General features: G+C 49.4%; 2 protein-coding genes across 12 annotated transcripts in view; one reads left to right on the top strand and one right to left on the bottom strand.

The window, feature by feature from the left end:
- The window catches only part of PIPOX (pipecolic acid and sarcosine oxidase), a 46,870-nt gene extending 36,910 nt beyond the window's left edge, over nucleotides 1-9,960 (top strand). For 2 of the 3 annotated variants that reach the window (XM_058560219.1, XM_058560216.1), the window contains 6 exons: nucleotides 6,421-6,634; nucleotides 6,920-7,102; nucleotides 7,627-7,773; nucleotides 8,165-8,323; nucleotides 8,914-8,989; nucleotides 9,273-9,960. In XM_058560219.1, coding sequence (XP_058416202.1) covers nucleotides 6,421-6,634; nucleotides 6,920-7,102; nucleotides 7,627-7,773; nucleotides 8,165-8,323; nucleotides 8,914-8,989; nucleotides 9,273-9,403 — 910 coding nt within the window. In that variant the 3' untranslated portion in view covers nucleotides 9,404-9,960. The remainder of the gene's footprint in view (nucleotides 1-6,420; nucleotides 6,635-6,919; nucleotides 7,103-7,626; nucleotides 7,774-8,164; nucleotides 8,324-8,913; nucleotides 8,990-9,272) is intronic. The other variant, XM_058560218.1, reaches the window with a different exon arrangement.
- Nucleotides 9,961-10,037: 77 nt separating this feature from the next.
- The window catches only part of MYO18A (myosin XVIIIA), a 108,774-nt gene continuing 91,561 nt past the window's right edge, over nucleotides 10,038-27,250 (bottom strand). For 8 of the 9 annotated variants that reach the window (XM_058560207.1, XM_058560206.1, XM_058560210.1 and 5 more), the window contains one exon: nucleotides 22,977-24,374. In XM_058560207.1, coding sequence (XP_058416190.1) covers nucleotides 24,230-24,374 — 145 coding nt within the window. In that variant the 3' untranslated portion in view covers nucleotides 22,977-24,229. Of the gene's footprint in view, nucleotides 10,183-22,976; nucleotides 24,375-27,250 lie in introns of those variants that run through there. The other variant, XM_058560213.1, reaches the window with a different exon arrangement.

Here is a 27,250-nt window from a genome sequence, read left to right as displayed (position 1 = left end):
TGGCTCCTGCCAGACTCTGAGTTCCAGGACTGGGTTCAGACCATGTGTCCCAGGCTGGCAGAGGTTGTACTGGGAAAACCACTGGAAAGACACTGTGGGCAGATACCCAAAGCTGGAGTTTGTAACTACATCTCCGTGGAGCCATCTGAGACTCTTTTAGGGCAGGGATTGAGATAGAAGAGGAGGCTGCTCTCTTGATTCTTTATATTCCTACTAGTATCAGAACCTTTCATGCTGGGTCCTCACCCCCAGAGTGACCCCTATAAATCCATTTCATTCTCTCTGAATACCTCTTCCCATAGGAACAAAATGGGGATGCTTCTCAGGCCCCATTGCTTGCCAGGGATGAGCCTGCAGATATTTCCCTGTTGCCCTTAGGGCCCTCTCTCCCCTTAGGACTCCCCTCCCACTGACCTTTGAAATACCCATGGGGAAGAAGGCAGACAACTCCTGATACAAAGAGAACTTTAGCTACCCATCCCTCCTCCCCTCCCACCTTCTCTGTGGCTCTTAACTGAACTTCCTACAAAACCATGGCTCTACCCTACAGGGTGGCAGTTATTTTAATGGTCAGGAACCAAGAGGTTACTGTTCTGTTGCAAAAACACCATTAACTTAAGAACCAAGTGAAATCCATTATGTAAATACAGCTAGGGCAGCTAATTACAGATTTATTCCCGAGGCAGATAATGCACCCAGCACCCAAATAAAGGAGCATGTCTTGCTGAGGGGTAGCCTGGCAAAGGGACCCCTCTCTGTCAGCCATCTGTGAATACTGCTGAGTATCTTTCTTGTGCTAAAAGAACTGCTGAAATCTTGGAGGGCAGACTTCTTTCCAGCAGACAAGGAGGCAACTAAGAGATATTAGGAGAGTATCTGGAAATCTTTCAGAGGGAAGACGATTCTGGACTCAGACAGGCTTGAATTTGACTTTGTGCTCTACCTCTTACCAGCTGTGTGACCTTGGAAAAGTTTCTCTACCTCTCTGTGCCTCATTTTTCCTCATAGTGAGGATTAAATGAGACTCTTATGAAATACTCGGCACAGTGCCTAGCACCTTTCAATAAATGCCAGTTCCTTCCACCTATTCTGGGTCAGCCATATCCTATCTCCATTGAGCACGAGAGGAAGAGAGGCAGGAGGAGACAGACGAGATGCAGCAGCTGTGGGCATCAAGGGGAATGGCACTGGAGGGAGGGATAGGGAGCCTTGGGCAGAAAATTCTCATAACCTCTTAGGCAGGAGGTCAGGAATTTGGAAAGGCTTTGGAACCAGGCAGCCTGGCTCCACATATCAGCTCTGACACATTTAGCTGTGTGGTTTGGAGCCAGCTGTTTAACCTCTGCGAGACTTAGTTTTCTTGTCTGTAAAGTAGGGGTGATAATATCTATGTCATGGGGCTGTTGTGAGGATAAGTATATAAAGGGCTTAGCATAGTAACTGACAAATCATCATCATCATCATCATCATCACATATTTAGTGCTTGTAATAAGAAACTAAGGCTGTTCTTTTGTTTTTTTAAAGATTTTATTTATTTATTTTTTCCCCCCAAAGCCCCAGTAGATAGTTGTATGTCATAGCTGCACATCCTTCAAGTTGCTGTATGTGGAACGCGGCCTCAGCATGGCCGGAGAAGCGGTGCGTCAGTGCACGCCTGGGATCTGAACCCAGGCCGCCAGTAGCGCAGTGCACGCACTTAACCGCTAAGCCACGGGGCCGGCCCGTAAGGCTGTTCTAAAAGTATTGATACGTGTTAACTCGTTCAAGTCTCCCCACAACCTTATGAGAGGATTGCTGAGTAGTCAAGGTCTTAACCCGTTAGTGCAAATCACAGGATTACTATACTCTTAGTTTAGAACAGGGCTTGGCAAACTTTTTCTGTAAATGGCCACATAGTAAGTATTTTAGGCATTGCAGGCCATATGGTCTCTGTTGCAACTATTCAACTCTGCCAGTTACTCAATTCTGCCATTGTGGCGCGAAAGCAGCCACAGATAATATGTAAACAAATGATCATGGCTGTGTTCCAATAAAACTTTATTTATGGACACTGACATTTCATATAATTTTCATTCCATGAGATATTATTCTTTTGCTTTTTATCAACAATTCAAAACTATAAAAACCATCTTGGCTTGTGCGACAGACAAAAACAGCTGGTAGACCTGATGTGATCCCTGGGTTGTAATTTGCTGGCGCCTGACTTGGAAGATACCACGAACTGGTTACCTTGTCCATTCTCTGTCTCTAAACAAGTTCATGCCTAAATCATCCCAGGTCAAAAGACTGCTAACGTACATTTAAAGCGAGGGACGTATCAGCAATCCTCTTAAAAGACCATTCTGCTGCCTCACAGCCCCAATTATGAACGATGAAAAGTAAAGTGAATGTGCTCTGAAAAACCTTTAAAGTTCGATAGAGTGCTAGATATTATTATTATTATTATATAATTATTATTAACAAGTCCTTTCTTATGGCTAACCTAATTAACTCAGGCACACTAATTTATTTGGTTCTTTTACTTAGGGATACAGAACAGATGTTCCCATTCCAATTCCTGTAGCTTTTGTTCTTAATTCTGATTTTCTAAATGATTCATCATCTTTGTGATTCTTATTCTCCTAGATTCTTCTGGAAGAACCAGCATAATATCATAATCTGACAGATACGAATGTATTTACTTAATGCTTTTTGATGATGATTTAAAAAAACAACAACTTCAGGAGTTGGTACTTAATGTGGTTGTTCAATTCTTTTCATCCTGTTCCACCGCTTCCTGTGACAATGGCATGCTAAACATGGCTGGGTTCAGGATATTTGCATATATTCTGGGAACAGACAATGACATGTGTGTCCGATCACAAGGTCTGAATCTTTGTGATGTGTGCAGCCAGGACACTGATACCAACAGCAAATCCCAGCTCTGTGGCCCATCTCTTTCCCGCCCTGCCTTTTCCCTTTGAGTCCTACTATCTAGCTCCTGACCCGGGCTGCCCCTGCTTAGCTGACAATATCAGACAAGATCACAGCCGTAGGCAGTACAGCTGCTGGCAGAACCTGGCGGCCCCCTCCGCAGCTGCTGCTTCCTGTGTCTGCGAAGTGTCTGGCTTGTCAGCCGCATCCCCTCCCTGGAGCAGTCTTTGTTAACCAATTCCACCTCGACCCACTGAGCGGAAGATGAAACGCCAAGAGCTCCTCTGAAACCAACCAAGACAGCAGCCATTACCAAGGCCCGATTCCAGTCCCTTCCCCAAGGTGACTCTGAGAGCTGGCTTGCCTGGCACTTTTAACCCAGAGAAAGCTGGAGCCTGGGATGGGAGATGGCAGAGGCAGGGAGAGCTGTCGCCCCTCCCAATTCTTCCCCACTCCATCCTGCCTCCTGTCCTGCTGTAGTAACTCGTGGAAATCCCTGATCACCACTCCCTACCTTGCGTCCGAGGCTTTAGTCGGGCCATAGAGGAGTCAACAAGGCCCTTGGGAGGAATCTTCCATTACCTCTTCCTGGTGCTGGATGCAGCTAGGTAGGGGTGGGAGGAAGGCACAGTTCATACCGAATGCTTTACACTCAGCTGACTGCGTTCTGGGAGTCAGAGCCCCACGCTATTCAGGGTTCCCTGACAACCCAGCCTCGCTTCAAGGTGCCTTCTTTCTAGGCCAGCCCTGACCAGTCATTTCCTGGACATTTTTTTTTTCCTGCGATGTCTTTGTCCCTTGTCACTCTTCTCCTCCCCAAACTTTGTAGCCTAGGTCTGAGCAGAAAAAAAGAGGAGAGGGAGGCCCAGAGCAGAGGGGTGAGAAATTGATGCAGAATGAGCGATCTGTTTATTGGGATCTAGGAAAAGCCATTAAGAAAATAAGCACTTAAATGATTTTCAATCTGCCCATGGAAATCATCTATCTTCATACGGGGGGAAAAGGCCCATTCTCTAGTCCTGGTTTTGATTGACTGATTTCCAATTCTCTAGGCATTTCCCACAGGAGCCTCTCACCTATCTCCGTAATGACAGGCCTTTGCATTTCCAGGCAGTGTTTTACATTTATTTCCGATTTGCTCATAATGGTCAAAAATCTCTCTCCAATCCAAGGCATTTCTCCAGCAGTGCACGGTTTCCCTCAGGCCAAATAGCTCAGCTGTGATCCACGGAAAATGAGAATTTCCCAAATGCGTCTTCGGACTAGGGGAGGGTCCAGCATCACAAATTCAGATGGAAAATTTCCTACTGTTAGATCAATATCTGGGCTAAAAAATAAATGCCACAGGGGCAGAGAGCTGGAGCAAAATGATTACAATCGGCACAATTACATTCACTGTCAGAATCAGCTCGCTGATTACTCCTAGGGATGGGGAGCTGCAGCTTCATCCACCGTAGGATGGCTTGGGAATTAAATTTTATTTATTTATTTATTTATTTTTCCCCCAAAGCCCCAGTAGATAGTTGTATGTCATGGTTGCACATCCTTCTAGTTGCTGTATGTGGGACACGGCCTCAGCATGGCCAGAGAAGTGGTTCCTCGGTGCGCGCCCGGGATCCGAACCCGGGCCGCCCGCAGCGGAGCGCGCGCACTTAACCGCTAAGCCACGGGGCCGGCCCTGGCTTGGGAATTAGAACATTGCTCAGCATTTCATAATTCGACAGATTTGCCCATTGTCTTGGCATGAGTTCATTTTCCCCATACAGTACATTTCTGTAAGAGGAGTTCTTATTTCAAGGAAAGAAGGAAGGAAGGAAGGGAGGAAGGAGAAAGAGAAAGTAACTAAATTTCAGAGTATATGAGAGATGCAAGCAGGGGTTAGAATATGCTGCTCTGGAATTTCCGGGCTAGGGATCTGACATTATGGCTGCTGAGGTGAGGGTTAAGCCGGGTCTTTCCCAGAATTCTTCCCAGCCACAACTCCATCAGGTTTGGGTTCAAGAACATAAACTTGAGTGACTTTGTAATTATCCTGTTGACCAAGAAGTTTACTAGATGAGTTTTCATTACCTAAGAACCAATCTGAAGTCCTTTTTGGGACCACAGGAAAAAGACTGTCTACGGGCTATGGGGATTTCTACAGCATCTTTCCTCTGCTGAGCTTTGAAGAGGCAGCGGCATTCGTTGCTTTCTCACCAGTGGTGAATGCTGGGTAGGCGGGGGCCATGGCAAATGGATTGGGCATGCTGCGCAGCTCTGTGTACTGACACTGGCCCCAGGGCCCGCTGTGTCCCTACCCCCTCACAATCTTCTCTTTAATCCCCCCAACCAGATAATGTGGGATTTGGAAGCATGTAATATCCATGAGACTCCATTATAGGCTATTACGAGCTTTATATGCAGTACCTGGGGGATGTACCAGGCTGATGCTGGTCACTGCAGCTGCTGAAACTGAGGGGGACTGCAGGAATGGTCCCAAAGGCCAAAGTGACCCTTCCATTGTTAGCTCAGTTCCCACAAAAAGGGAGCTCTGGTCTATTGTGACAGAGAGATGGAAAGCATTAAAGAGAAACAGCTTTTACTTCCTTAGGGACTAAGAAGCATGGAGGGAAGTATAGAGAGAAACTAAATCATGGAATCACTGAATTAATTGTTGGAGCCCTAAGAGATCATCAACTGGTGTTTCTCCACGACAGTGCTATTGGCATTTGGGTGGGATCTTCCTGAGCATTGCAGGTTTAGCATCCCTGGCCACTAAATGTGAGTGGCAATCCCCAGGCATTGTGACAACTGAAAAAATGGCCCATGCCATTTCCACATGCCCCTGGGTCGAGGGTGGTGCCACCCTGGTGTGGAGCCACCAACAGTGCAACACGTGTGTGTTACAGAGGAGGAATCTGGGGCCTGGAGCAGTGAGCAATCAGAGCAAGGTCACAGAGGCGAGGCCAGGACTGGACCCAGAGCCAGTCTCCCACTTCGGGACCCTTTCCACAAAACGGGCAGCCTCTGAGAAGGAACCAAGAGATAGACACACAGGAAGAGACAAAACGTTATATGACAAGAAAAGGGACAGGGAAAAGAAACAGCAGGGGTGGGGTAGAGGAAAAAGAGGACAAAGAATAGAGATCAAAATAGGGAACGGGGTCAGGGGACAGGAAGAAGGGGAAGAAATCTTATCAGACTCATGGAACACCTACCACTTTCCAGGTGTGGAGATCAAAGAGGACTTAGGATCTCTGCCCTCAAGGGCAGGATGGATGCTGAGGAGGGAGGATGGAGGGACAAGCAAACCAATAGTGACAACCAAGAGCAGACTTGGGAATGGGCTGGAAACCAGCTCCGTCATACAGAGACTCTTAGGACAGAATAGGGATGACTTTACCTGCTTTTTGAACGTGAGGCCAGGACTTTCCTCAGTGCCTGCCCTGGGACCCTTGCTGAAGAATGAGAGAGAACGGCCCAGGGCCCCGATGCATACTTCACCCAGGTGTCCTTTTTTTTTACAGGCAGACTGGACTACTGATGCTGGGAATGAAGGAGAATCCAGAATTAAAGACAATCCAGGCTACTCTGTCTAGGCAGGGGGTAGAACACCAGTATCTCCCCTCTGAGGATCTGAAGCAACGTTTCCCCAATATTCGGTTGGCCGGGGGAGAAGTGGGGCTCTTGGACAAGTCTGGAGGAGTTCTCTATGCAGACAAGGCCCTCCGGGTCCTCCAGGTGATATTGTGCGGCACGGGGGGTGATGCAGCTCCTGTTCTGGGCATCCTGGGTCCCAGTCAGCTATCCCCCGACCCCCTGCTGGATGAGAGCCTTTGCCCTGCCAGCCTCGGTCTTGACCTTTGGGGCAGGGCCGTTGTATACACCCTGCTAGGCCTTGTCAATATGGGAGAAGACGTCTAGATTCTGCACTCTCTTTTCTGCCCTAAGTAAAGGACTCTGTCCACCAGGGTGAACCACATAAGATAAGAACTAATTCGCCCTTCCCCGCTCCTGCCCTTTCAGGATGCAATTCGACAGCTAGGGGGCACAGTGTGTGATGGAGAGAAGGTGATAGAGATAAAACCTGTGCTACCAGTCGTGGTGGGAACCACCTCCCAGAGCTACCAAACCAAGAGCTTGATCATCACAGCAGGTCCTTGGACCAACCGGCTCCTCCGTCCCCTGGGACTTGAGCTGCCTCTCCAGGTAAGGGGAACTGGAAGCCTGAGGGTTGGTGCTTAAGAGAAGAAACCTTGGAGCCAGATAGACTCGAGTTTGAATCCTGGATCTGTCACTTGCTAGTGGACGACCTTGGGCAAATTCATTCACCTTACTGAGCCTGTTTTATAACCTGTAAAATGGGAGAGAGGACTGTTGGAAAATTAAGTTAAATGATATATGTAAAGCCCTTAGGAGACAGCCTGGCCTATAGTAAGCACTCAGTAAATATGAGGTATTATTAACACCTGGAGAGAGAGAAGTAGGGATGGGTGCAGTTATGGGAGAAGTCTAAGAATGGGGAACGAGACAGAGATTCAGAGATTTTTGTGCATCACAACAAAATGTAGCATGTAAATGACATGGGAATTGGGTGAAACAAGGATGGATGAGGTAAGCGGGGCATCCGGGCTTCTATTAAAGGGCTGCAGGACCTCAGGAGAAAGTGCTCCATTGTCTATAGAGTTCCCTGGCTTTCCCCCTCATCTCCCACTTCCTCTCTCTGCCTCAAGACCCTGCTGATCAATGTGTGTTACTGGCGAGAGAAGGTTCCCGGAAGCCATGGTGTGTCCCAGGGCTTTCCATGCTTCCTGGGCCTTGGCCTGGCTCCCCACCACATCTACGGGCTGCCCTCCAGAGAGTACCCAGGGCTGGTGAAGGTGAGTGGAAAGGCCGAGAGAAGGCTAATAGGGGCCCACACAGATGTGGGGCAGCTGCTCCAACTTCCCTCTCAACAGACACCCTCAGATCCTGGTGGGCAGCAGCAGGAGCCTACTTCACTATTGGCTATTTGCAATGCAAGACACCCCCCCCCCCTCGCCGTCCTGAGGCCCAGCAAAGGCAGCCCTTCTTTTGCAAACACAGGGTTGGCGGGGGAACGGACAGCTAGGCAACCTTGTGTGGCAACAAGCAAACAAGCAGCCCCTGTCAGGACTGGGGAAGGCTGGGATGATGGATGGGGGCGTTCTGTGTGTAAGCCTGCTCCCTGGGCTGGCTGGGTGTGTGGGAAGACTGGCCCTCACAGCTCATACCGCTTGGATTGGGAGCCAGGTCTGCTATCACCACGGCAACAATGCCGATCCGGAGGAGCGGGACTGCCCCACGGCATTCTCAGACATCCAAGACGTCCAGATCCTGAGCCACTTTGTCAGAGATCACTTACCTGACCTGGAGCCGGAGCCTGCCATTATGGAGCGCTGCATGTACACGGTAAGGGTGTGGGCAGCTGGGCCAGGCCCTCTCACAGCCCTGGAGAACAGGGCAAGGAGACAGATAGGCGTTGTACTGCTCAAGCCTGACTCGGTTCGACCTCTGACATAGTATGTGACTCGAAACAAATGAGCTCATTTCTGTGGGTCAGTTCACCTCCACCAGAGAGGGCCTATTGGAGGTTATTCATATTCCTTCTCATTAGGAAACTAGGCTTATGCCTGGCAGTCCTTCACTATGTTTCCCAGAAGAGCTCTAAAAGATTTTTTGGCAAGATGTTCTAGTTGAGCAGGCCTTAGGGACAAAGAGAAGACACAGATGTCACCAGGGCCTGAGGCAACTTGGCTAAAGTTAGTTTACATGCATTAACTGAGTACCTACTGTGTTCATAGCTCTGTACGAGAAGAGAGGCAGATGGACAAATGAGAAAGATTGGCATACCCAGAGGGGGCACTGGCTTGCAGAAAGCATTCCTGTGCCCCATTCCCATTCTTTCTGGAAAGAAATCCAGCCTAGTCCCCTCCCTTCTGAGCCTGCAGTTCTTCCTCCTTCTATCCTCAGAGGACACAGATATGATTGTTTCTTTCTAGAACACCCCTGATGGGCACTTCATTCTCGATCGACACCCAAAGCACGCCAACATTGTCATTGGTGCTGGATTCTCTGGTGAGCCCGAGCAGGGGCAGATGGGGTGCCTACCTTAGTGCTGGGCAAAATGGTGTTTCCCACACTCTTGCCTTGCCAGATAGGGACCAAATCCTAGACCTTGAGTGTATAAGGGGGCTGGATGGGGCAATCAGAGAAGGAGTCCTAATGGCAGGAGGCAACTTACGGCTTTGGGATGCGACCAAGAGGAGAGTTGGCTTTACCTGGGGACTGCATAATGGACTTCCAGAGAGCCCAGGCTCTGTCTCTGAGGATGCTTGACAACCCTCTCTCCTTTCCCTAGGGCATGGATTCAAACTGGCCCCTGTTGTGGGGAAGATCCTGTATGAGTTAAGCATGAACTTAACACCATCTTATGACTTGACACCTTTTCGAATCAGCCGCTTCTCTGGCCTGGGCAAAGCCCACCTTTGACCCCTGGCTGGCAGCCTCCCTTCCGTGCACAGGAGCTGGGAATAAAGCCCTCTGCTAAGAAAGGCTTCTCAGATAAAAGAAGTGGCTGGGAGATATCACCCTTTTCTCCTGCCTCTCTTGAGGCCCCTGTAAGCACCAGATGATTGAATCTACCTTCTTCCCCTGGCCAGCTCCCCAATCCCACTACTTTTTTGCTTCCTAAAGGTGAATCAGATATTCTCTAATCACAGAGCAGCAAGGACTTTTGAGATGGATGTCTCAATAAGGAGGGGCATAAGGACTGGCTCAGGAGACGACAGCAGCTGTTAAAAATCTCTTTGCTGGGACATTTGATGAACTTGGGCTGGGTTTGACTACAGCTGCCCAGGGGAGGGTAAACAAGATGATTTGCAGATCACTACTGCCCTTGGAGTTCCTTTTCTTAAAACTGGAGCCACTCTCCATCACAAACTCCCACAAAATTTGGCTCATCTTTGGTACACAATAAATGTTTGTTGAAAAAAATGTGTTGAACAAACAGATAAATAACTGCATTGCATTAAAGTCTGTGGTGGGCTTTATTTTCCATGTGACATTATTTCTCACAGACTTTAATTGTCTCAGTCAGCACCACAGAATCCATTACCCCAGGAGTCCTTGGGGTCTTTCTCCCCTCAATGCACTGCACCTTCTTCCTCTGGATTCTTTGTCTGCTTCTCATCCTCTCTCTGGCTCTGTAAAGATGCTCAGCTCCCCAGTCTCTCATTAAGGTGTATTGTCAGGTTCTTATGAAGATGGAGCTGTTATACCAGAAAGAAAGAGAGAGACACACTCACTTAGAAACCCCGTTCAATGTTTGAATGTTAAATGTGCCATTTTATTATCATTAGGATTGCTCCCACTTAATGAAACGGCATTAGTGCCGAGTCGGCTGGCCTCCTCGCACTAATTGCTTTGGAAAGGAACAGGCTCATAACTACCCCAGGGTGGGTGGAGGGCGAGGCGTGTAAACAGGGACTCCGAGGCTGACTGCGCTCAGATGAAACCCAGGCAGGAGGACCTCCAGACCAGGCCAGTTTGACCCGAGAGAACAGGAGTTAAAGTGCTCTGGGGAGAGAAAAACTGGGGCCGGGTGGGGTGGAAGTGTTAGGAGGAGTCACTGAGAGGAGAAGAGTGGGAAATGGGAATAAGAGTAAAAATGTTCCCAAAGGAAATACAACACAGAGGAAATTACTCTTCAACTGCCTTATAGGCCTAGGCACGTGGATTAGACTGATTTCTCCAGGGAATTATAAAAGCCAGCCAATCCCATCAACTTCACACCCAATCTGCTTTTTAGGTGCTCTCAGATGGTTTCCTGAACCTCAGCCTCTGTAAAGTGGGAATAATCATGTCTGTAAAATGGGAAGAACACTCAACATGGATGAACCTTCACGACATGATGCCGAGTGAAATAAGCCAGACACAAAAGGACACATATTGTATGGTTCCACTTGTATGAGGTACTCGGAGTAGTCAAATTCATAGACACAGGAAGTAGAATGTTTGTTTCCAGGGGCTGGGGGTGGGGGGAATGAGGAGTTAGTGTTTAATGGACACAGAGTTTCAGTTTGGGAAGATAAAGAAGTTCTGGAGATGAATAGTAGTGATGGTTTCACAACATCATGGTTTAACACATCACAAACACAAACGTGGTTTAAGTGAATGTACTTAATGCCACTGAACCATACACTTAAAAATGGTCCAAGTGGCACATTTTATGTTACGTATATTTTACCACAATAAAAAAGTGGGACTAGGGGCCAGGCCCCGTGGTGCAAGCGGTTAAGTGCTCGCGCTCCGCTGCTGGTGGCCCGGGTTCGGATCCTAGGCATGCACCAATGCACCGCTTGTCAGGCCGTGCTGTGGCGGTGTCCCATATAAAGTGGAGGAAGATGGACACGGATGTTAGCCCAGGGCCAGTCTTCCTCAACAAAAAAAGAGGAGGATTGGCATGGTTGTTAGCTCTGGGCTGATCTTCCTCACACACACACACACAAAAAAAGTGGGACTAATACTACGATGTGGAGAAGAGGAGGTACAGAATGTAGTTAGCATGACCAGCTCTACGGGAGTGTGTGAGGATCAGATAAGATCATTCATCCACTCATTCATCACACAAATGTTTATTGAGCCTCTGTATGTGCCAGGCACTGTGCTGGGCACTGTGGATGGATCCATGGACAAAGCAGATGAAAAGTTCTGCTCTTGTAGCGTTTGCAGTCCAGTGAGGAGAAGACACGTAAACAATATGTAGAAGTAAATTGCATTGTACGTTAGAAGGTGACAAGTGTGTTGGGGACGAAACAGAGCAGAGTGAGGAAGATAGAGAATGCGGGGAGAGAGGCTGCCCTTTTCGATGGAGGTCAGAGTAGGACTTGCTGAAGAGGAGCATTTGGGCAGACTTGTAGGAGAGGGAGTGTGCCATGCAGATATCTGGGTGTATGTAGGAGTGTGGCGAATTGCAAAGCAAGGTATTGTGTTATCGCTGAGAGGGAGAGAAAAATGAGGTACTGAGAGGCTTCATTGTAAGATCTTGCCAGCTCCCAAGTTGGTGAAGTTGGGGAGAAAGGATGTGGGAACCTCTCCGTCTCCTTCACAGCGGTCCGCAGTTCCCTCTGCCTCTGCCTCTCTCAGTGTCACTCTCCTCCCCCAGCCAGCTGCAGCTCCCCTTCCAAAATATCCAGTCTTATTCAGCTTGCTGGTGACAGCTAAAGGAGGGGACCAACGTCTAAAGGAGGGCTGAGAAAGGACAAGTGGGGGATGCTGACAAGCCCTGCTGGAGCTGGCTAAGGCCCTTACAAATGAGCCGGTGTGTCCCAGAAACAGGGTGCAAAGAGGGGCAGGAGCAGGGGCAAGTGTGGGGGAGGACGGGTATGCATGGGAGGGATGAGGTGAGGGAAGAGTGGAGAGAAATAGGAATGGATAAGAACAAACTGGCAATGTGCAGGCCAAGAAGGCAGGCAAGGACCTCCAGGGATGCTGCACACCCCCAAAGCCTAAGGAAATGGGCCTGGAACACCCAAGTGGGAGGAACTGAGCATGTCTTATTGGCAGTGGGGTGGGAGCATAGACGGGAAGAGGAGATGTAGAGAAGAGTCTCCAGGCACAGAGGAGAGGATAGCCATTGTCGAAGGGGTCGGAGGACAACTTGAAGGTGTTAGTAACATTGACGGATTTGCCAAGACAGATATGTCAGGCAGACCCTACATATCTTCAAGATGGGAGAAAATCAAAATAAATGTGGCGGGCAACAAGAGACCTCTGGAAGGGCAGCTGGGGTCTGCACAGGCTGCGGGGGAGAGATAAGGGCAGCGAAGAGAAAGAGGCCGGCATGGTTGCCAACAAGACTAAGGAAAACAGAGGCAGGCTAAAAATAGATTGGGGGTTGGGAGGGAGGCAAGCCAGTCCAGAAAAGAAGGGAAGGCGGAGGCAATCCATGCCATCGCAACTCTGACCCAGTTCTTCATCTCTCAGCCTCAGCAAACTGAAAAATTGGGGGGTGATGGGGGAAGGGGGGAATATTGGTACAGAGAGAGGAGAGTCAGGGGAAGGTAATTTGAGCCCCAAGACGTAGGCAGTTATGGGGTACAAATCAGTAAACACGATGTGGAGAAGAGGAGGTACAGAATGTAGTTAGCATGAGTTAAACGCCCAGCAGAGTTTGGTCTCCCACAACAAGTTTAAGAGAAGAGTGTGAGTCTTAACTTGGAAGGAGGGTCAGCTGTCTAGAAAGGTAAAAGGAGGCAACAAGGACGAGTTAGTCTGGAGACAGCAGGCTGGAGAGTGACTTGATGCCTGCATTTTACTTCTCAGAGTAGTGATGAAAGAGAATTTGGTTATTGGTTGTTCTATTTCAATGGTGGTGCAGCAAGAGAGATTTAGGTTAGACCTCAGGAGATCCATCCCACTAAGTAGATTTGTGAGGTATCAAAACATGCATGTAAGCACTCTCGTGGTATTCTTTTCTTGGAAATCTTTAAAAATGAGAAGCCCATCTATTTGGACCTATATAGGCTTGCCTGAAGGCCAGGGCCTCCCCACAAAACCTCTGGAAGACTCTGGCTAGAGAGGAGAGCTAGGATTTTTCTTACCCTGGAGGCAGGGTCTGAAATGGGTATCTGGGCAAGGGCCTAAGGCAGGGTGAATGGAAGCACTGGGGCGAAGGGGAGGCACGAAGCAGGCTGGATCTGTCAGGGGCGGGGAGAAGCAGCAGGAACAAGGGGCAAGATTCTAACAGGTAGGACCCAGTGGCATTTACATAGCTCTGAATAATGAATAAGCCCGGCTCTGGGGCTCCTAGTCGGCTTGCTCATCTGCATCTTTATTAAGCTTTATAAATGATTCAGTTCCCTACCCCCTCCCCCTCGCCCCTGCCCAGGCTGCCCCAAGCATCAGGGTAGTTGATTGCTCATTATTTTAGCCAAGATTTGTTTCACCAACATTCAGTGAGGCACGGAGTGGGGGACACAGGAGGGAGGAACAAATCCAAAAGGCAAGTGGAGTGGAGGGGTAGAAGAGCGAACAGGAGCAGCAGCCATGGGAAGGCAGGCAAATGGCTGTGAACTAGGGACACAGCTATAATTCTCTAAAAGGTTCCTGGGGCCAACATCTTCAAGAGAGAAAGGTTTTGTAGATTCCCCAAAATGTGCTGGGTTCAAGTCCCACTCAGTCTCGGGTTTCCTTTACATCTGCTGCCAAGCCCCCAGCAGGCCCCCCCCACAGCTCCGGTGCAGCGCTGAGCCACTTGAGCAGCCAAAGGAGTAAAGCCCCCAGGGAAGTTCTCATTTTTTCCTGAGGCAGGAATTTTGCTATTTTCACGCAAAAAAAAAAATCTGCCATGCTTGCAAGGCAAGAACAGGCACCAGGCATATTAGGGGAGAATGAGATAGGAATAGGCGCACGTGATATGTGAATTTGTAGGGAAGAGGAATGCTTGTTTCCACAGACAGTTGGAGCCCACCTTGAAAGATGAGCCTGGAGAAGATGGGCAGCCCTCCAGTCATCCAGGTAGACACATTAGTGCCAACTGCTCTGGAAGCCGCCTGGTCTACCGGCTAGAGGCAGAGAGAGGTATTTAACAGCCTGGATAAGGAGTTGGCAGGAAGCTGGTAGGGGGAAAGGTAGAGCTTTTCTCAACCCTGGCTGCACATTAAAACCACCCAGGGAGCTTTAAAAAATATGATACTTGGGCCCCACCCAAGACCAATTAAAGAGGAATCCCTGAGAGAGAAGGCCCTGGACACAGTATTTCTTAGAAAGCTCCTCAATGTTGTTTGATCCTGATTTGAACAAACTAACTTTATATTTATAATTTATTATATTTTATATTTACATATTAATTATAATTATAAATTAATTTATATTATATTACATAAATTGTTATATTAATATATATTTTAATATAGAAAATAAAATCAGGGAAATTTAAACATTGGGTATTTGGTAGTAAGGAGTTATTGATAATTTTTTTAGGCGTGATAAGAGTATTGTGATTATATTTTTTTAGAGAGTCATCATTTTTTTTGAGGGATAGATACTAAAGTATTTCTTAACAAGGTGATATTATATCTGGGGTCTGCTTCAAAATAATCCGGTGAAGGGCCAGCCTGGTGGCATAAGCGGTTAAGTGCACGCGCTCCACGGTGGCCCGGGGTTCGCCGGTTCGGATCCCAGGTGCGCACCAAGGCACTTCTTGGCAAGCCGTGCTGTGGCGGCATCCCATATAAAGTGGAGGAAGATGGGCACGGATGTTAGCCCAGGGCCAGTCTTCCTCAGCAAAAAAAGAGGAGGATTGGCAGATGTTAGCACAGGGCTGATCTCCTCACAAAAAAAAAAAAAAAAATCCAGTGAAGGGAATGGGGAAGTAGGCAGAGGTGTAGATGAAGCAAGATTTTCTGTCTTGATAATTGTTGAAGCTGCTTAATGGATTAAGAAGTTTGTTATACTATTCGTTTTATTTTTTGTATACAAAACAAAAAAAAAACATCTCCTTGAGTGTTTCTAATATGCAACAGGATGAGAACCACAGAGCCAGGCACTCGGCAGGACAGGGGCCACCCTGGCACCTCTATGAGCCGGGCCTGGTTCAAGGAGGAAAATGGGTTTGTATGACCCTAAATGATAGGGGAGTGCCCTGTCCTCCTATGCCCTGGGCCTCAGGCAGAGCCACAGGGGCCGCTTGCAGGAAACCATATCTGGCAGTTGCAACTAGGGGGTCCGAGGCTGTGCTGGTCTTCTGTGGCCAGCACAGCCTCTGGGGCCTCAGAGCCCCCATGCTCTGCGCACCAGGCCAGGCGACTGGACCAAGGAGAGCCGCCTATGAGGCATCCAGAGCAAGCAATCAGCCTCCTCTTTTCTCTCAATCCCTGTCCTCTCCTGACTGGCTCCAAAGGATCCAGACCCCCATCTTAGCCGGCACCCGCCCCCCGCCCGCCATCACCACTGCTTTCTCGCGCTCTCATTGCCCCGACGGGCTCATCTGCCTCTGCTGACTTCATCAGGGAGGGGAGGGAGGCTGAACACCAGTCCAGAGAAGTACGGGCACCCAGGCACCCACCCCCAGCGGCTGCTGGCGGAGCTGTCTGAGCGGAGGAGAGATTCGCTGGTAGCTTGATCCCGTTTGCATATCACCCCTTTAATGAACAAATGCAAATGAATCCCAAATTCTCAGTTTTCTACTCTTTCTGACTGGTGAGATCTCCTCACACTTGTCCCTGACATGGACCAACCATTCTCACGTTCTCCACACGCTCTTGAGAAATAACTTCCCGCCTTGCAGAGGTAAAGGGTCCCCCGGCGCCCCGCCCCGCGCCCCCCGCCCGCCACGCAGAACTCAGCCCCGCCCCCACCAAGGCCCCCCCGCCTCACCCCGCGGCACCACCAGCTCCGGCAACACGCTCAGTTTGGGGTTCTATCTGTCTTCTCCGCTCCATTACCTTCCCCTGATGGCCTCTAGGGGCTGGGGAGGGGGAGAGAGTTGGAGGGGGACTATTTAAGAGATTTTTGGAATCTGTGCCTGCGCATCACCCGCTGCCATGAGTTATTTCAGCGCCGATGTTTGTCTCGAGCTGATTATTCCAGCCCGAGAACAGGTGGAGCAGCCTGCGGTGGCTTATTCGTCAGCCAAGGCCATCTGTTCCCAACAAGCTGAGATTTGTAGCTGATTTCTACTGGGGAGCAAGGAGTGGGGGCGGGGAGGGAGATGAAGATCACCCCACGCCTCAGGGGACTTCCTCCTCTCAGACCTTCTGCGATGTCTGAACCCCCAGGCGTCCCCTTCTAATACCAATACTTTCTTATTTTCTCCGAGAAGTCACTGGTCACTTGACTGTCTGAAACAGCAAAAATACTTTGTCCTTAAGGGGCTAAACCTTCTTAGAGGGAGTCAGGTATGAGAAGCACAAATCCATCAGCCAGGCACAAAGTTTGGCCACTGAGCCATGTCCACTCTGACAGATCTTTAAAAAAAAGTATAACCATGACACAAATATCCTAAATGACCTTCTTGACTCTTGGCTTCTCCTCACCCCACTCCATCATCAGTGCCTTCACCAACACGAGTCTCGCCACCTAAACCTGTCACCTGCAGGGCTGCAGGCTGCAGGAGAGGAAACGTCTAGATGCTCTTCTCCCCCTCCTCCCCTGCTGCTCCTCTCTCCTCAATACCCTGTTCAAGTTCCACCCTCCAGTCTGTTCCTCTTCAGCCTCCACTCTCATCCATGCCAGGAGACGCCTGCTGCTTTAAGAACGGCTTTCCCTGAGCAAGGGATCTAAGCAGTTTCTAGGCAGCTTTGCCACATGGTTTACCCCCACAGCTACTATTTCTATATATAAAATGCCGGGAAAGTAGCTGCTCTTATAGTCACACTAATATGACAATTGGGGGATTTCTTTGGTGTTTGGCACAGACACGCATCTGTACTGACTTAAAAAAAAAGTATGAAAACTTTATTATAAGCACAGATACTTCATCTATAACCCCATATCCCTAAATAAAACTATTTCTAATTGTCAGAGGTCCCTTCTAATATTTATCTATCTGTTTTCACATGTACTTTTCGTCATGTGTACATGGTCCCATTCACAGAGCTGTAAGACTGCCTCACTTTCTAGTTGGTTCTCTAAGCTTATTTTGCCAGTTCCTGGGAGCAGAAGCTCCTTTTCTATTATTAAATCTAGCCCCGTGGCTCAGTACATGGTCCACTAGAAAGACCAGCCCCTACAGATGAGCTCCAGGACCCTCAAAGGCAGGCCGTGAGTCCTGTGCTTTTAGTGCAGAATCTTCCAGAGCAGTGCCACTCACTAGGGTCACTCTGCTTTCCAGAGGACAATATTCCCATGGGGGCCAGAAGCAGCCCTCAAGCAAGGGTGCCAACCCACAACTGATGTCAGTCCCAGGATTAAATATGAGCCTTGAGGCCTATTTCACCACATACAATTTTATATTTGCCTGCTTACCAGTCACTGACCTGTCTTTCAAAGACATAACGTTTCTGAAGCTATTGGCTGCATCTTCCCTGAACCAGGATGGTTTTTTTTTTAACTCCTTTTTTTTTTTGTTCTCCACTTTCAAATTCCCTAGCGTCCTCTCTTCCCCAAATCCATTTGCTTCTTTTCCTAATCTAGTCAGATCATAGATGTGGCACAAAACATATAAAAATTTATTAAAATGTGGAAACTCTTTGACTCTTAAGCCACCTCAAATATAATTTGCCTAGATGGTGTCAAAACTTAATATCCTTTTTGAGTTTTTTTTTGGTAAAACTGTCATAGCTGACTTTTGATATCTAAAGCAAATTCTATCTGAGCATTTAAGTATTCCACTGGGAGATTTATGTCACTGACTTCAATTGCAAAACACACATCCTTTTTTGAATCTTCCTTATGCATATGACCCATCACTGGAGTTTATGCTACAGAAGACTCAATTTCTCTGTAAAATTTAGAAGAAACAAATCTAAAATTCCTCGTAAACAAATTAAATCCTTGTTGACTCCAAAATGGCTATGCTCTGGAAATCACTCCTCGCAGATCAAATCCCAGAGAATGGACTGGATTGTTCTGTTGTACTGTAATGAAATTAGACTGAGGTGAATATAGCTTAAAATATGCATTCTGGGCCATATGGAACTGTTATTCATATTGTTGGCATAGTGTGTGTGAGGCACAAATGTGATAATATATGGGGGATGCTCTGAAAATTGTAAAAAGCAACACAAATGCGAGGTTGACATTTCTCGCCCCAAATTGCCAAGAAGTGTTTCCTTCCTAAGGCCAGGCCTTGGTGAATACCAGGTACACAGCGATTTGAGATGAGGATCATGACAGCGATTCTTGGCTTTCTTGCCTCTGCCTTCATCCTCTGACAAGGCCAGAATAGCTCAGGGACGCCTGGCCAATTGCTGGAACCAAGCTGAGGACCCTGCTAGGACAGACATCACCTCTCTGAGCCTCAGTTTCCTCACGGGGACCATACTTCATAGAGTTGTGGTAACGGTTAAATGAGATTATGTGGGCAAAGTTCATAAGCACTCGGGACATAGTAAGTGGTCAACAAATGGGAACTATTATTGGTTTCATCCTCCTCCTCATCCCCCGGGTCACTACTGACAGGCCAGGAAGGGCCCCCTCGGCCCCAGTCGCTATGCATATGACCTATGTCAGCTTCAGCTCCTGCCAAGGACTTCCAAAAGCCCTTAATAGGGCAGGAAACAGTATTGTCGGGTTGCTGAGCAAAGAGACCCATCCTCACGCCTGTGGAATCCTTAAAGGGCAACGCCGACGGGTTCAGCGGGTCAACTGCTTAAGAACCTTTCAAGGGGCGTGGCTTCCGAGAAGAGCGAGAAGAACCTCCAGGCGGGGGCGGAGCCAGAGGCCCAGCGCTCCAGAGGCCGAGGTCATGCAAATAAGATATGAATATGCTAATATACCCCGGTTTCCCACTGAATGGCAGGGCGTCCGCGCGAACTGGCAGAGCCGGCGAGGGAAAAGGAGAGGAAATGAAGAGGACGCAGAGGCGCAACCGCGCTGCTGGACCGAACCCACCTCGCGCTGGGCGGAGACGTCCCTCCCCCAGGACCGGGATCCCGCGGCCCCACTAGCGCGGCCCGTGGGCCCCTCTGGCCCCTCACCGAGGGTGATGAAGGGGTGGAGATGGCAGGTTCTCTTGACAGCAGTGAGGGGCTCCGGCCGAATTCAGGAAACAAAAATTCTCGCCAGCAATACCACCTTGATTTAGAGATGGGAAAACTGAGGCCCAAGAGGGTAAGCCCCTTCTCCAAGGTCTCAGTGCTTGCGGCAGAAGCGCTCAGTTTAGCAGGTTTTGTTCTTCTTTTTTTTCTTTTGCTTTCGCTAGAACACGCGGACAACGCTCTGTAGTTGAACACGCCGCAAAACTTGGTCCATTACCAAGCATGGGACTGCCCACCAGGCCAGAGGATTTAGAAAAGAGTACTTGCTGGGGAAAAATGAAAGGCGTTGGGGTGACAGCCAGTAGCAGTAGCAGGGAAGACAAATTATCGTAGACTGGTCTGGAATGTGTTGCTAAGTAAAAGGTGATGAAGTGTTCCAGCTTCCCTGAGAACCAGCTCAGAGGAAATGAAAGGGGAACAGAAAGGATTAGGATTAGATTTAAGGCAGCACTTTCCCTCAGGGATGATAATGGGGCCCTTTATTTAGTGACCAAGGAAGGCTGTGGACTCGCCCCCCTCCCTCCCACTGCTGAGGCCTTTGGGAATCCATCTCCCTCCAGTCCCACGAGGGCCAGCGTGGAGGACAGGAATGAAGGATTGACTTTGAAAAGTTCCCACCATTCAGGGAGGAGATCCTTTCCCTGAATGGGCCTCCTGGGCTCTCTGCTGAGGGTGAGGACAGCAGACGCGCAGGCTCCGGGGCCCTGGGGGGAGACGCAGCAGTCATGGCATCTCTTGCAACACACTCCCTGCCAAATTGATTCAAATTGGCTTGGATATGAACATATGATTAAAGGAGCGGCACGATTCATTTATCAGGAGAGATTAAAGAGCGGCATCTGCGCAGCCTAGCTGGGGGACAATTAAGGAGCAAATCGCTAAGTGTCTGTGCCACCAGGCATGGGGGCGGGGCATGGGGGAAGGACAACTGGGATAATCTGCCAAGAGGACACGGGACAAAAGGAGGAAGTTTGGGAGTCGCTGCGTGCCACTGTGGTCTCTGGGCACGGACCGAGCACAATGGGGAGCTTCATAGGGCTTTGGTCTCTGCCCATGCCTCTTATCCAGGAGTCAGAGCAATCCCGAGGGTCTGAGATTAGAGAGGAGGATCTAGCGAGGCGGCTTTGAGCCTGGCACAGGGACAGACTCTGCCTGGTTTGCAGGAATCACTTACACGTTAGCAACCAGAGCTACCCTGAGTGTACAGGTGAGGGCAGGAGCTTACAGATCTCTGAAGGCACACCCAAACTAAAGATGGGCTTTGATGGCCCTGCAGGCCCCTGGACTCCCCTGGGTAGTTGGTGCTGAGGGAATTGCCTCTTTCTCAGCCCGGAGCCCAGCAACCTGGCCGAGGGGCTTTGCTGCAGCTTGGAGAAGCATTAGTCATGTGAGGCGATGTCTGGCTTCCCCAGACAGCCTGTGGAGTTCCCTACCGCCACCTGTCATTCTCAGGGCCTTTGCTTCTTTCTTCCCAGCACACCTGTCCCAGCAATGTCTCCCTGTGGAAGTGCTATCCTTTCTTCAAGCCCCAGCTCCAAATACCAGCTCCTGTTAGAAGCTTTCCCAGTCGTCCCAACCTCCTCGCATGAGAGTGTCTTCTCCCCTAATATGCCCAAAGCAACTTCTTCGTCCTTCTCTCATGTAATTATTTCCACCTGGGTCTGCCCTAGTGCCAATGCACGAGCCCCTGGAGGACAAACACTGTGATTACAGTGTTTGTAATCACCCCAAGCTTGCACATATTAGTAGGTGCAGTACATATTTTGTGTTTCTGACTCCTCCACTAGAATATCCACTTTATGAAGGTGGGGAGCTCGTCCATCCCCAGCACTTAGAATGTGCCTAGACTCACAGCAGGCTGTTGAGTGAATGAATAAAGGAATAATAGAAGTTTTCTGACTTGAACGAAGCCGCCTGGCCCAGGCCAGGCCACTGGAGACTGATGCTGGACTTTCCAGTTAGCCCAAGGCCTGCGTCATGGCGGCGAACAGAGTTGAGATCTTGCCTACAGGTAACAGGGACTATGTCATACTAGTTCCCGGGAGAAACAGAAAATGCACCAAGCTATTTGAAAGCAGGAGTAAAAGATGAGTGATAGAACTGAACTTGAGGAGCCAGCAGTTTAAAAAAATAAATAACTTCACTTTTACTACCTTCTCTATTCAACCTTGGAGGGCAGTGGAGAAGGGCAGTCTCATTCAAGATGGATCCATTTTACACTTCTCTCCCACTCATTTTGGGGGTGACTCTTCTCCCTCCTTCCCTTTCTTGATCCTTTCTGGGTGTGACATCACCAGAGCCTTGGCATTAGGGCTGTCTGATACCCTTTCCTGCCTACTGCCCAAACGACGGGAGCCTGGATAACCAGCTGTAAATACTTTATGCACGCAGGGGTTATAACTGGTCACATTACAGAAGGTAAAGGAGGAGGAGGGACTCGTTTGTTTCTTTCTCTTCTGCATGAGCTGTCTCTTAGCTGCCCGTGAGGGAACTCTGCATAGACTGGGTCACGAGGCAGAGACTTAACAGGGTGGAGAAGCCAGCACTCCCAGCCTATTCAAGTTGCCCTGTGGCCAGTGGGGTTGGAGGCCAGAGAGAGTTCTGCCAAGTTTTGATCAAAAAGTCATCTTTGGAATGACTAAAATTAAACTTTTTTTTTTAAATTGATATATTTATGGGCTTTTTTTTTTTTAAACATTTATTTATTTATTTAGTGTGTGTGTGAGGAAGATCAGCCCTGAGCTAACATCCATGCCAATTCTCCTCTTTTTAGTGAGGAAGACTGGCCCTGAGCTAACATCCGTGCCCATCCTCCTCCACTTTATATGGGACACTGCCACAGCACGGCCTGACAAGTGGTGTGTCGGTGCACGCCCAGGGTCTGAACCCGGGCCGCCAGCAGTGTAGCGTGCGCACTCAACTGCTACACCACAGGGCTGGCCCTAAAATTAAACTTAAAAAAAAAAATTCGAATAAAACCAGCTTGCATCCCTTAAAAAAAGTTAGAGAAGATAGGATCTCTGTAATTAGTAAGATTTAACAATCAGAGAGACCCCAACATTCCCAAGTGGAGGCCAGGGGAGGAGGAGACCTGGACAGCTCTGCCAACCTGAATGACAATCCATAGGCTCTTAAAATAAAAGGTGGGTTTGTGTCTTCCTTGACCAATCTTTTCATCCCATTTCCTCTGCCTGCCCCAAATGACCTGCCAAAGCCCTCTGAGTGGCACTGGTCTGACGTGGGAGCAGGCTAGAGACCAGGGTGATTCCCCTGGGTCACCACCAGAATCCTGACTCTGCTCCCCTGTGATCACCCTCGACTTTACCTGAGCCTGAAGAAACAGGCAGGAAAATTGGCGGAGCCAGGAGGAAAAGGACATTTATTTCCATACGTCAGGTAAACAGGCAAGAGAGAGCACAGCCCAATGAGTACAAACCAATTGCAGGAGAGAAGGGGGGACAGCAGATGGGAGCGGCACCAGGCACTGCCCTTGGGCCCCCAAGTTTGGTGGTGTTGGTGGGATGACGTTTAGCGTAGGGGCTGGGACCGTCAGGCAGCATGTTGTCATATCTGGGATAAGTGTTGGGGGGCAGGGCGACTGGAAAAAGAAAAATGACTCAGGCTCAGAACACAGGGCGAGGACTCGTGTCTAACACACATCAGTGCTGACCAAAACTTCCATCTTCAGTTTTCTGATCACAAGCCCTCAACCCAAGGCCTTCCCTCTCAAGTTGACCTTATGGTTCAGGCAACTTGGACAGAGCAGGAGGGAGGCAGTGCTTGGATAAGCCCCAAACTGGCGTAGGTGGAATGGGTTTACTCTTAAATAGGTCATTGCACTTAACACACGGATGAGACGAAGAGGGGTGGGGGCTGGAAGTTCTGGATGGTACATATGCACCCCTGTCTGTGTAGGCTTGTTCACTCCAAACCCAGAAGCACCTGAGAGCCCCTCCCCACGCGGACCCAGCTCTGCTGACCAGTCTCTCCAGCTGCACAGAGAAAGGACTGCCCTCTGAAGAGGGAAGATGGAGATGAGATTCCCCTAGTCATTCCCGGGGGTCCCAGCTGCCACCGCAGCTCCCTCCCACTCTCAGGGATGCAGCTGTGATGGAGAGGTTGGGTATTTAAATTAGAAAGTAAAAAGACAGCAGGCACTGAGAAGAGAAAGCCCTCACCCCAAGCCAGGGGGAAGGAATTGCTGTTCCCGCCCCCAACTCCTCCCTATGGACCCAGCAACCTAGAATGTCCCAGTAGGCAATCTGTCCACCGTCCCTGAGCAGGGGGCTGAGATGGAGGTCAACTTGCTGGCTCTATGCAGTGCCAAGCCACCTGCCACTGCCCACGGTGGCCCAAGGTAGAAGCCAAGAGTACAGCATTTTGGAGGCAGAAGGAGCAAAAAGTTCTCTTTTCACAAGCTCCTCTTCCCCGGACCTCTTCCATGTGGAGATGCCAGACACCCACAGCCTGGAAAACCCCGTGACCGAAGAGGGTTGGGTGTTTCCCATGTGGATCCGCAGTCCGGTGAGTGACACCTGTGCCCTGCCATTTCCTGGGAGAGGTGCCATGGCAGCAGTAGGCCGTGGGTGGGAGGGGTGTGGACCATTCCCCTGGGCTATGCGTTGGTTTCCATTGGCTTGGCCTCTGTGTCGCTGTCACTCAGATAGTTGTGGGAGTATCGGGGCCTGGAGGTGCTGTTGAGAGGGTCGTGCTCATCATCTGAGCGGTCAGGGGCAGGGGACTTCCAGTAGCTGGTGGGGCTGCAGGGAGAGAAGAATGAGGTGAGGGAGGACTGACACTCCTAACCTTCAGCACCAAAGCCTTCGGGCCTGGGGAGGCCCAGCAAGCCCTGTCATAGCATTGCCCGAAAACCACAAATTCAGAAGTAAAAACCTTCCCCGGCATCCCCAGAAGATACTCAGAGTAGTAAGAGAAAGGAGCACATTGTTTTGACTCTGAAAGCTTTGAAAACTCTGAGGAAAGTGATGCTGCGGAGCAGTGGGTCTCAGACTTGTGTGCGCATAAGAATCAGCTGCAGATTCCTGGGTCCTTCCCCTGAGAAGTTTTGATTCGATAGCTCTTGGGTGGAACCCAGGAATTCTGCATTTTCAACTCCTTCTCCAGAAGATTCTGATGCAGGTGGTCCATGGACCACAACAGAGACTGTAGGCTTTGGTGATTACATGTGTACAACTTGTCTAAGGTACAGTTATTTCTAAAAAGATTCCTTCTAAGAAGGAGGGCCTTCCCCACTGAATACTCCCAGATCTTAATCCTTTCTCCTAATCAGGTTTTCTTAAGGCCTGTGAGGATTTCTGCCCTTGACCATGGCATCATCTACTCAACACAAGGAATGGAGACTCAGCAAGTAGGACTGGCAAGATCTCTGTCTCAGGGTGTCAGAGCCATCCCTTTCTTGGTACCATAACCCAACCCGTAGAGTTTTCATCAGGTTACTGGCAGCCCCCAGCTATCCCCCCACCAAGATGTGAAGAAGCACTATCCCCTGGATGGAGTGGGCTCATGGCATCGTGCAAGGATGGGACCTCATCCAGCTCCAGTCACCTTCTCTTCTCTTTCTTTCTCAAAGCCTTAAGAGCCACCATCCCCTGCTCCTCCCACCTCCATTGCCCCTGCCAGTTCAAGTGCACTATAATTTCAACACTCTTGGAGAAAATACAGCCCAGGGTGGCTCCACCCCTATCTGCCCTGCACTCAGTAGACCCCTGCCCAGTGCACCCAGGGATACAGCCCTGCTTCCAGATCCTGGAGAGCTTCCCCTGGGATAAACAGGAATTCTGTGACCCCGCTGCCTACAATCCTGACTTAAGAATCTGAGGATGGGCTGGCCCCGTGGCTTAGCGGTTATGTGTGCGCGCTCCGCTACTGGCGGCCCGGGTTCGGATCCTGGTATGCATCGACGTGCCGCTGCTCCGGCCATGCTGAGGCCGCGTCCCACATACAGCAACTAGAAGGATGTGCAACTATGATGTACAACTATCTACTGGGGCTTTGGGGGGAAAAAAAAGGAGGAGGATTGGCAATAGATGTTAGCTCAGAGCTGGTCTTCCTCAGCAAAAAGAGGAGGATTAGCGTGGATGTTAGCTCAGGGCTGATCTTCCTCACAAAAAAAAAAAAAAAGAATCTGAGAGGGCCCTTATTTCCTAGGCCTTTCAGAGTTCTTCCATCCCTAAACTCAAAGACGAGGAAACAGGAAACAGGTTCTTTCTGCAAGAAAGAACCACATCCTTCGCTTTTCCAACTGTGGTGAAGAAAGGATTTGGGCATTGAATATTTCCTGTGTGTGAGATGCTGTGCCAGGCACTCTGGATATGCTGTCTCATTCTTCACAATAGCCCTATGAAATGTCACAGGCAGCTGGCTCAAAGAGATGAACCGTCTTGCCCAAGGTCACACAGCCAGTATGTAAATTTGAACCCGGGACTCTTCGACTTTGAAGCCTTTTGGTGACTCCACCTTGCCCCTAGATTGGGTGACCCGAGGAGAAAACAAGACCACACCTGAATTTTCCCCGCTGGCCTGGGTGAGAGCCCAGGGAGTGTGTAAATATAGGTCTTTCTCTCTCTCTGTGGGGAGAAGGAAGAGCCTGATAGAATACATGTTCAATTATGCAAAATGGTTCAGGAATGGGGCAGCCTGGTTAATAGTTATCGTATTTCTCATGAATGAATTACCATTTTTAAAGGAATCAGAATAGCACAAAACACATTTAATACAAACTAGACTGAACATAAATGAGTCTTACTTTGATGGGCCAAAGGCACTTAAGGACTCTGGGGTGTCTCAGGGACAAAATTATAAAGCTTAATGATGACTGTGCAACACAGAAAAAATTGGGGTTATTTTAGCTTTCGGGTTGTTTGAATTCTAAATTAGTGGGAGCCTGGTTTTAATTTTTTAGACAGAATTTCTGGGCACCCAGTGCTAAGGTCTGCTGTTGGGCAAAGGAAGGGCTGGCTATGTGGAAAGACAGTGGGGTTATCTTGTGGGCAGAGGGGGGCCAAGCAGATGCCAGGGCTGGGACCCAGATGCAAATGGGCCACTGCTGGGGAGCCCGGGGGTGCTCCTTTCCATTCTCGCACCTTTCCTCAGAGTGGGGCCACAGTCCCTACTCCCACATTCCTGTGCCTGCCAGGCAGCCAGCCGGATAAATGACAGCTGGGTTTCAACACTGTTCCATCCGAATGCTGGGCCCAGTGGCAGAGGCGGCTGGAGGGGGGAAACTCCATGCCTCTCCCCTGCTCTGTGGAGCCACAAGACCCCCTTGCTCCTTCCCTTGGGTGCTCTTTGGCCAGTCTCCTTCGGGGTTCTACTGCCGCAGCTGCCAGAGAACCAAAGCAGGCAGTGAGCCCCCTCCCCAGCGCAGGAGTCAGGGCTGGCAATTGGAGCATTTTAACCAAATTGTTTAAAAAGCTTTCCTCCCCACAAGCCAGTGTCTCCAGCTCAACGCTGTCACAAACAATTTAGTACATAAGCTAATTCCTGCTGGGCAAGCCCAGGGTGGCAGCCCCCTCCCCTTGCCTTTGCTGTGGATGCATTCGTGTTCTGAATTCTCTGTCCTCACCACCAGATGGGAAGCTAAGCCACCACTCCGCCCCCACCCCCACTCTTGGCA

This window comes from Diceros bicornis, chromosome 18, assembly GCF_020826845.1.
Source record: "Diceros bicornis minor isolate mBicDic1 chromosome 18, mDicBic1.mat.cur, whole genome shotgun sequence".
Classification (NCBI taxonomy): Eukaryota; Metazoa; Chordata; class Mammalia; order Perissodactyla; family Rhinocerotidae; genus Diceros; species Diceros bicornis.
The sequence above is the reverse complement of the archived record's forward strand: the minus strand, read 5'-3'. Positions and strand labels throughout refer to the sequence as shown.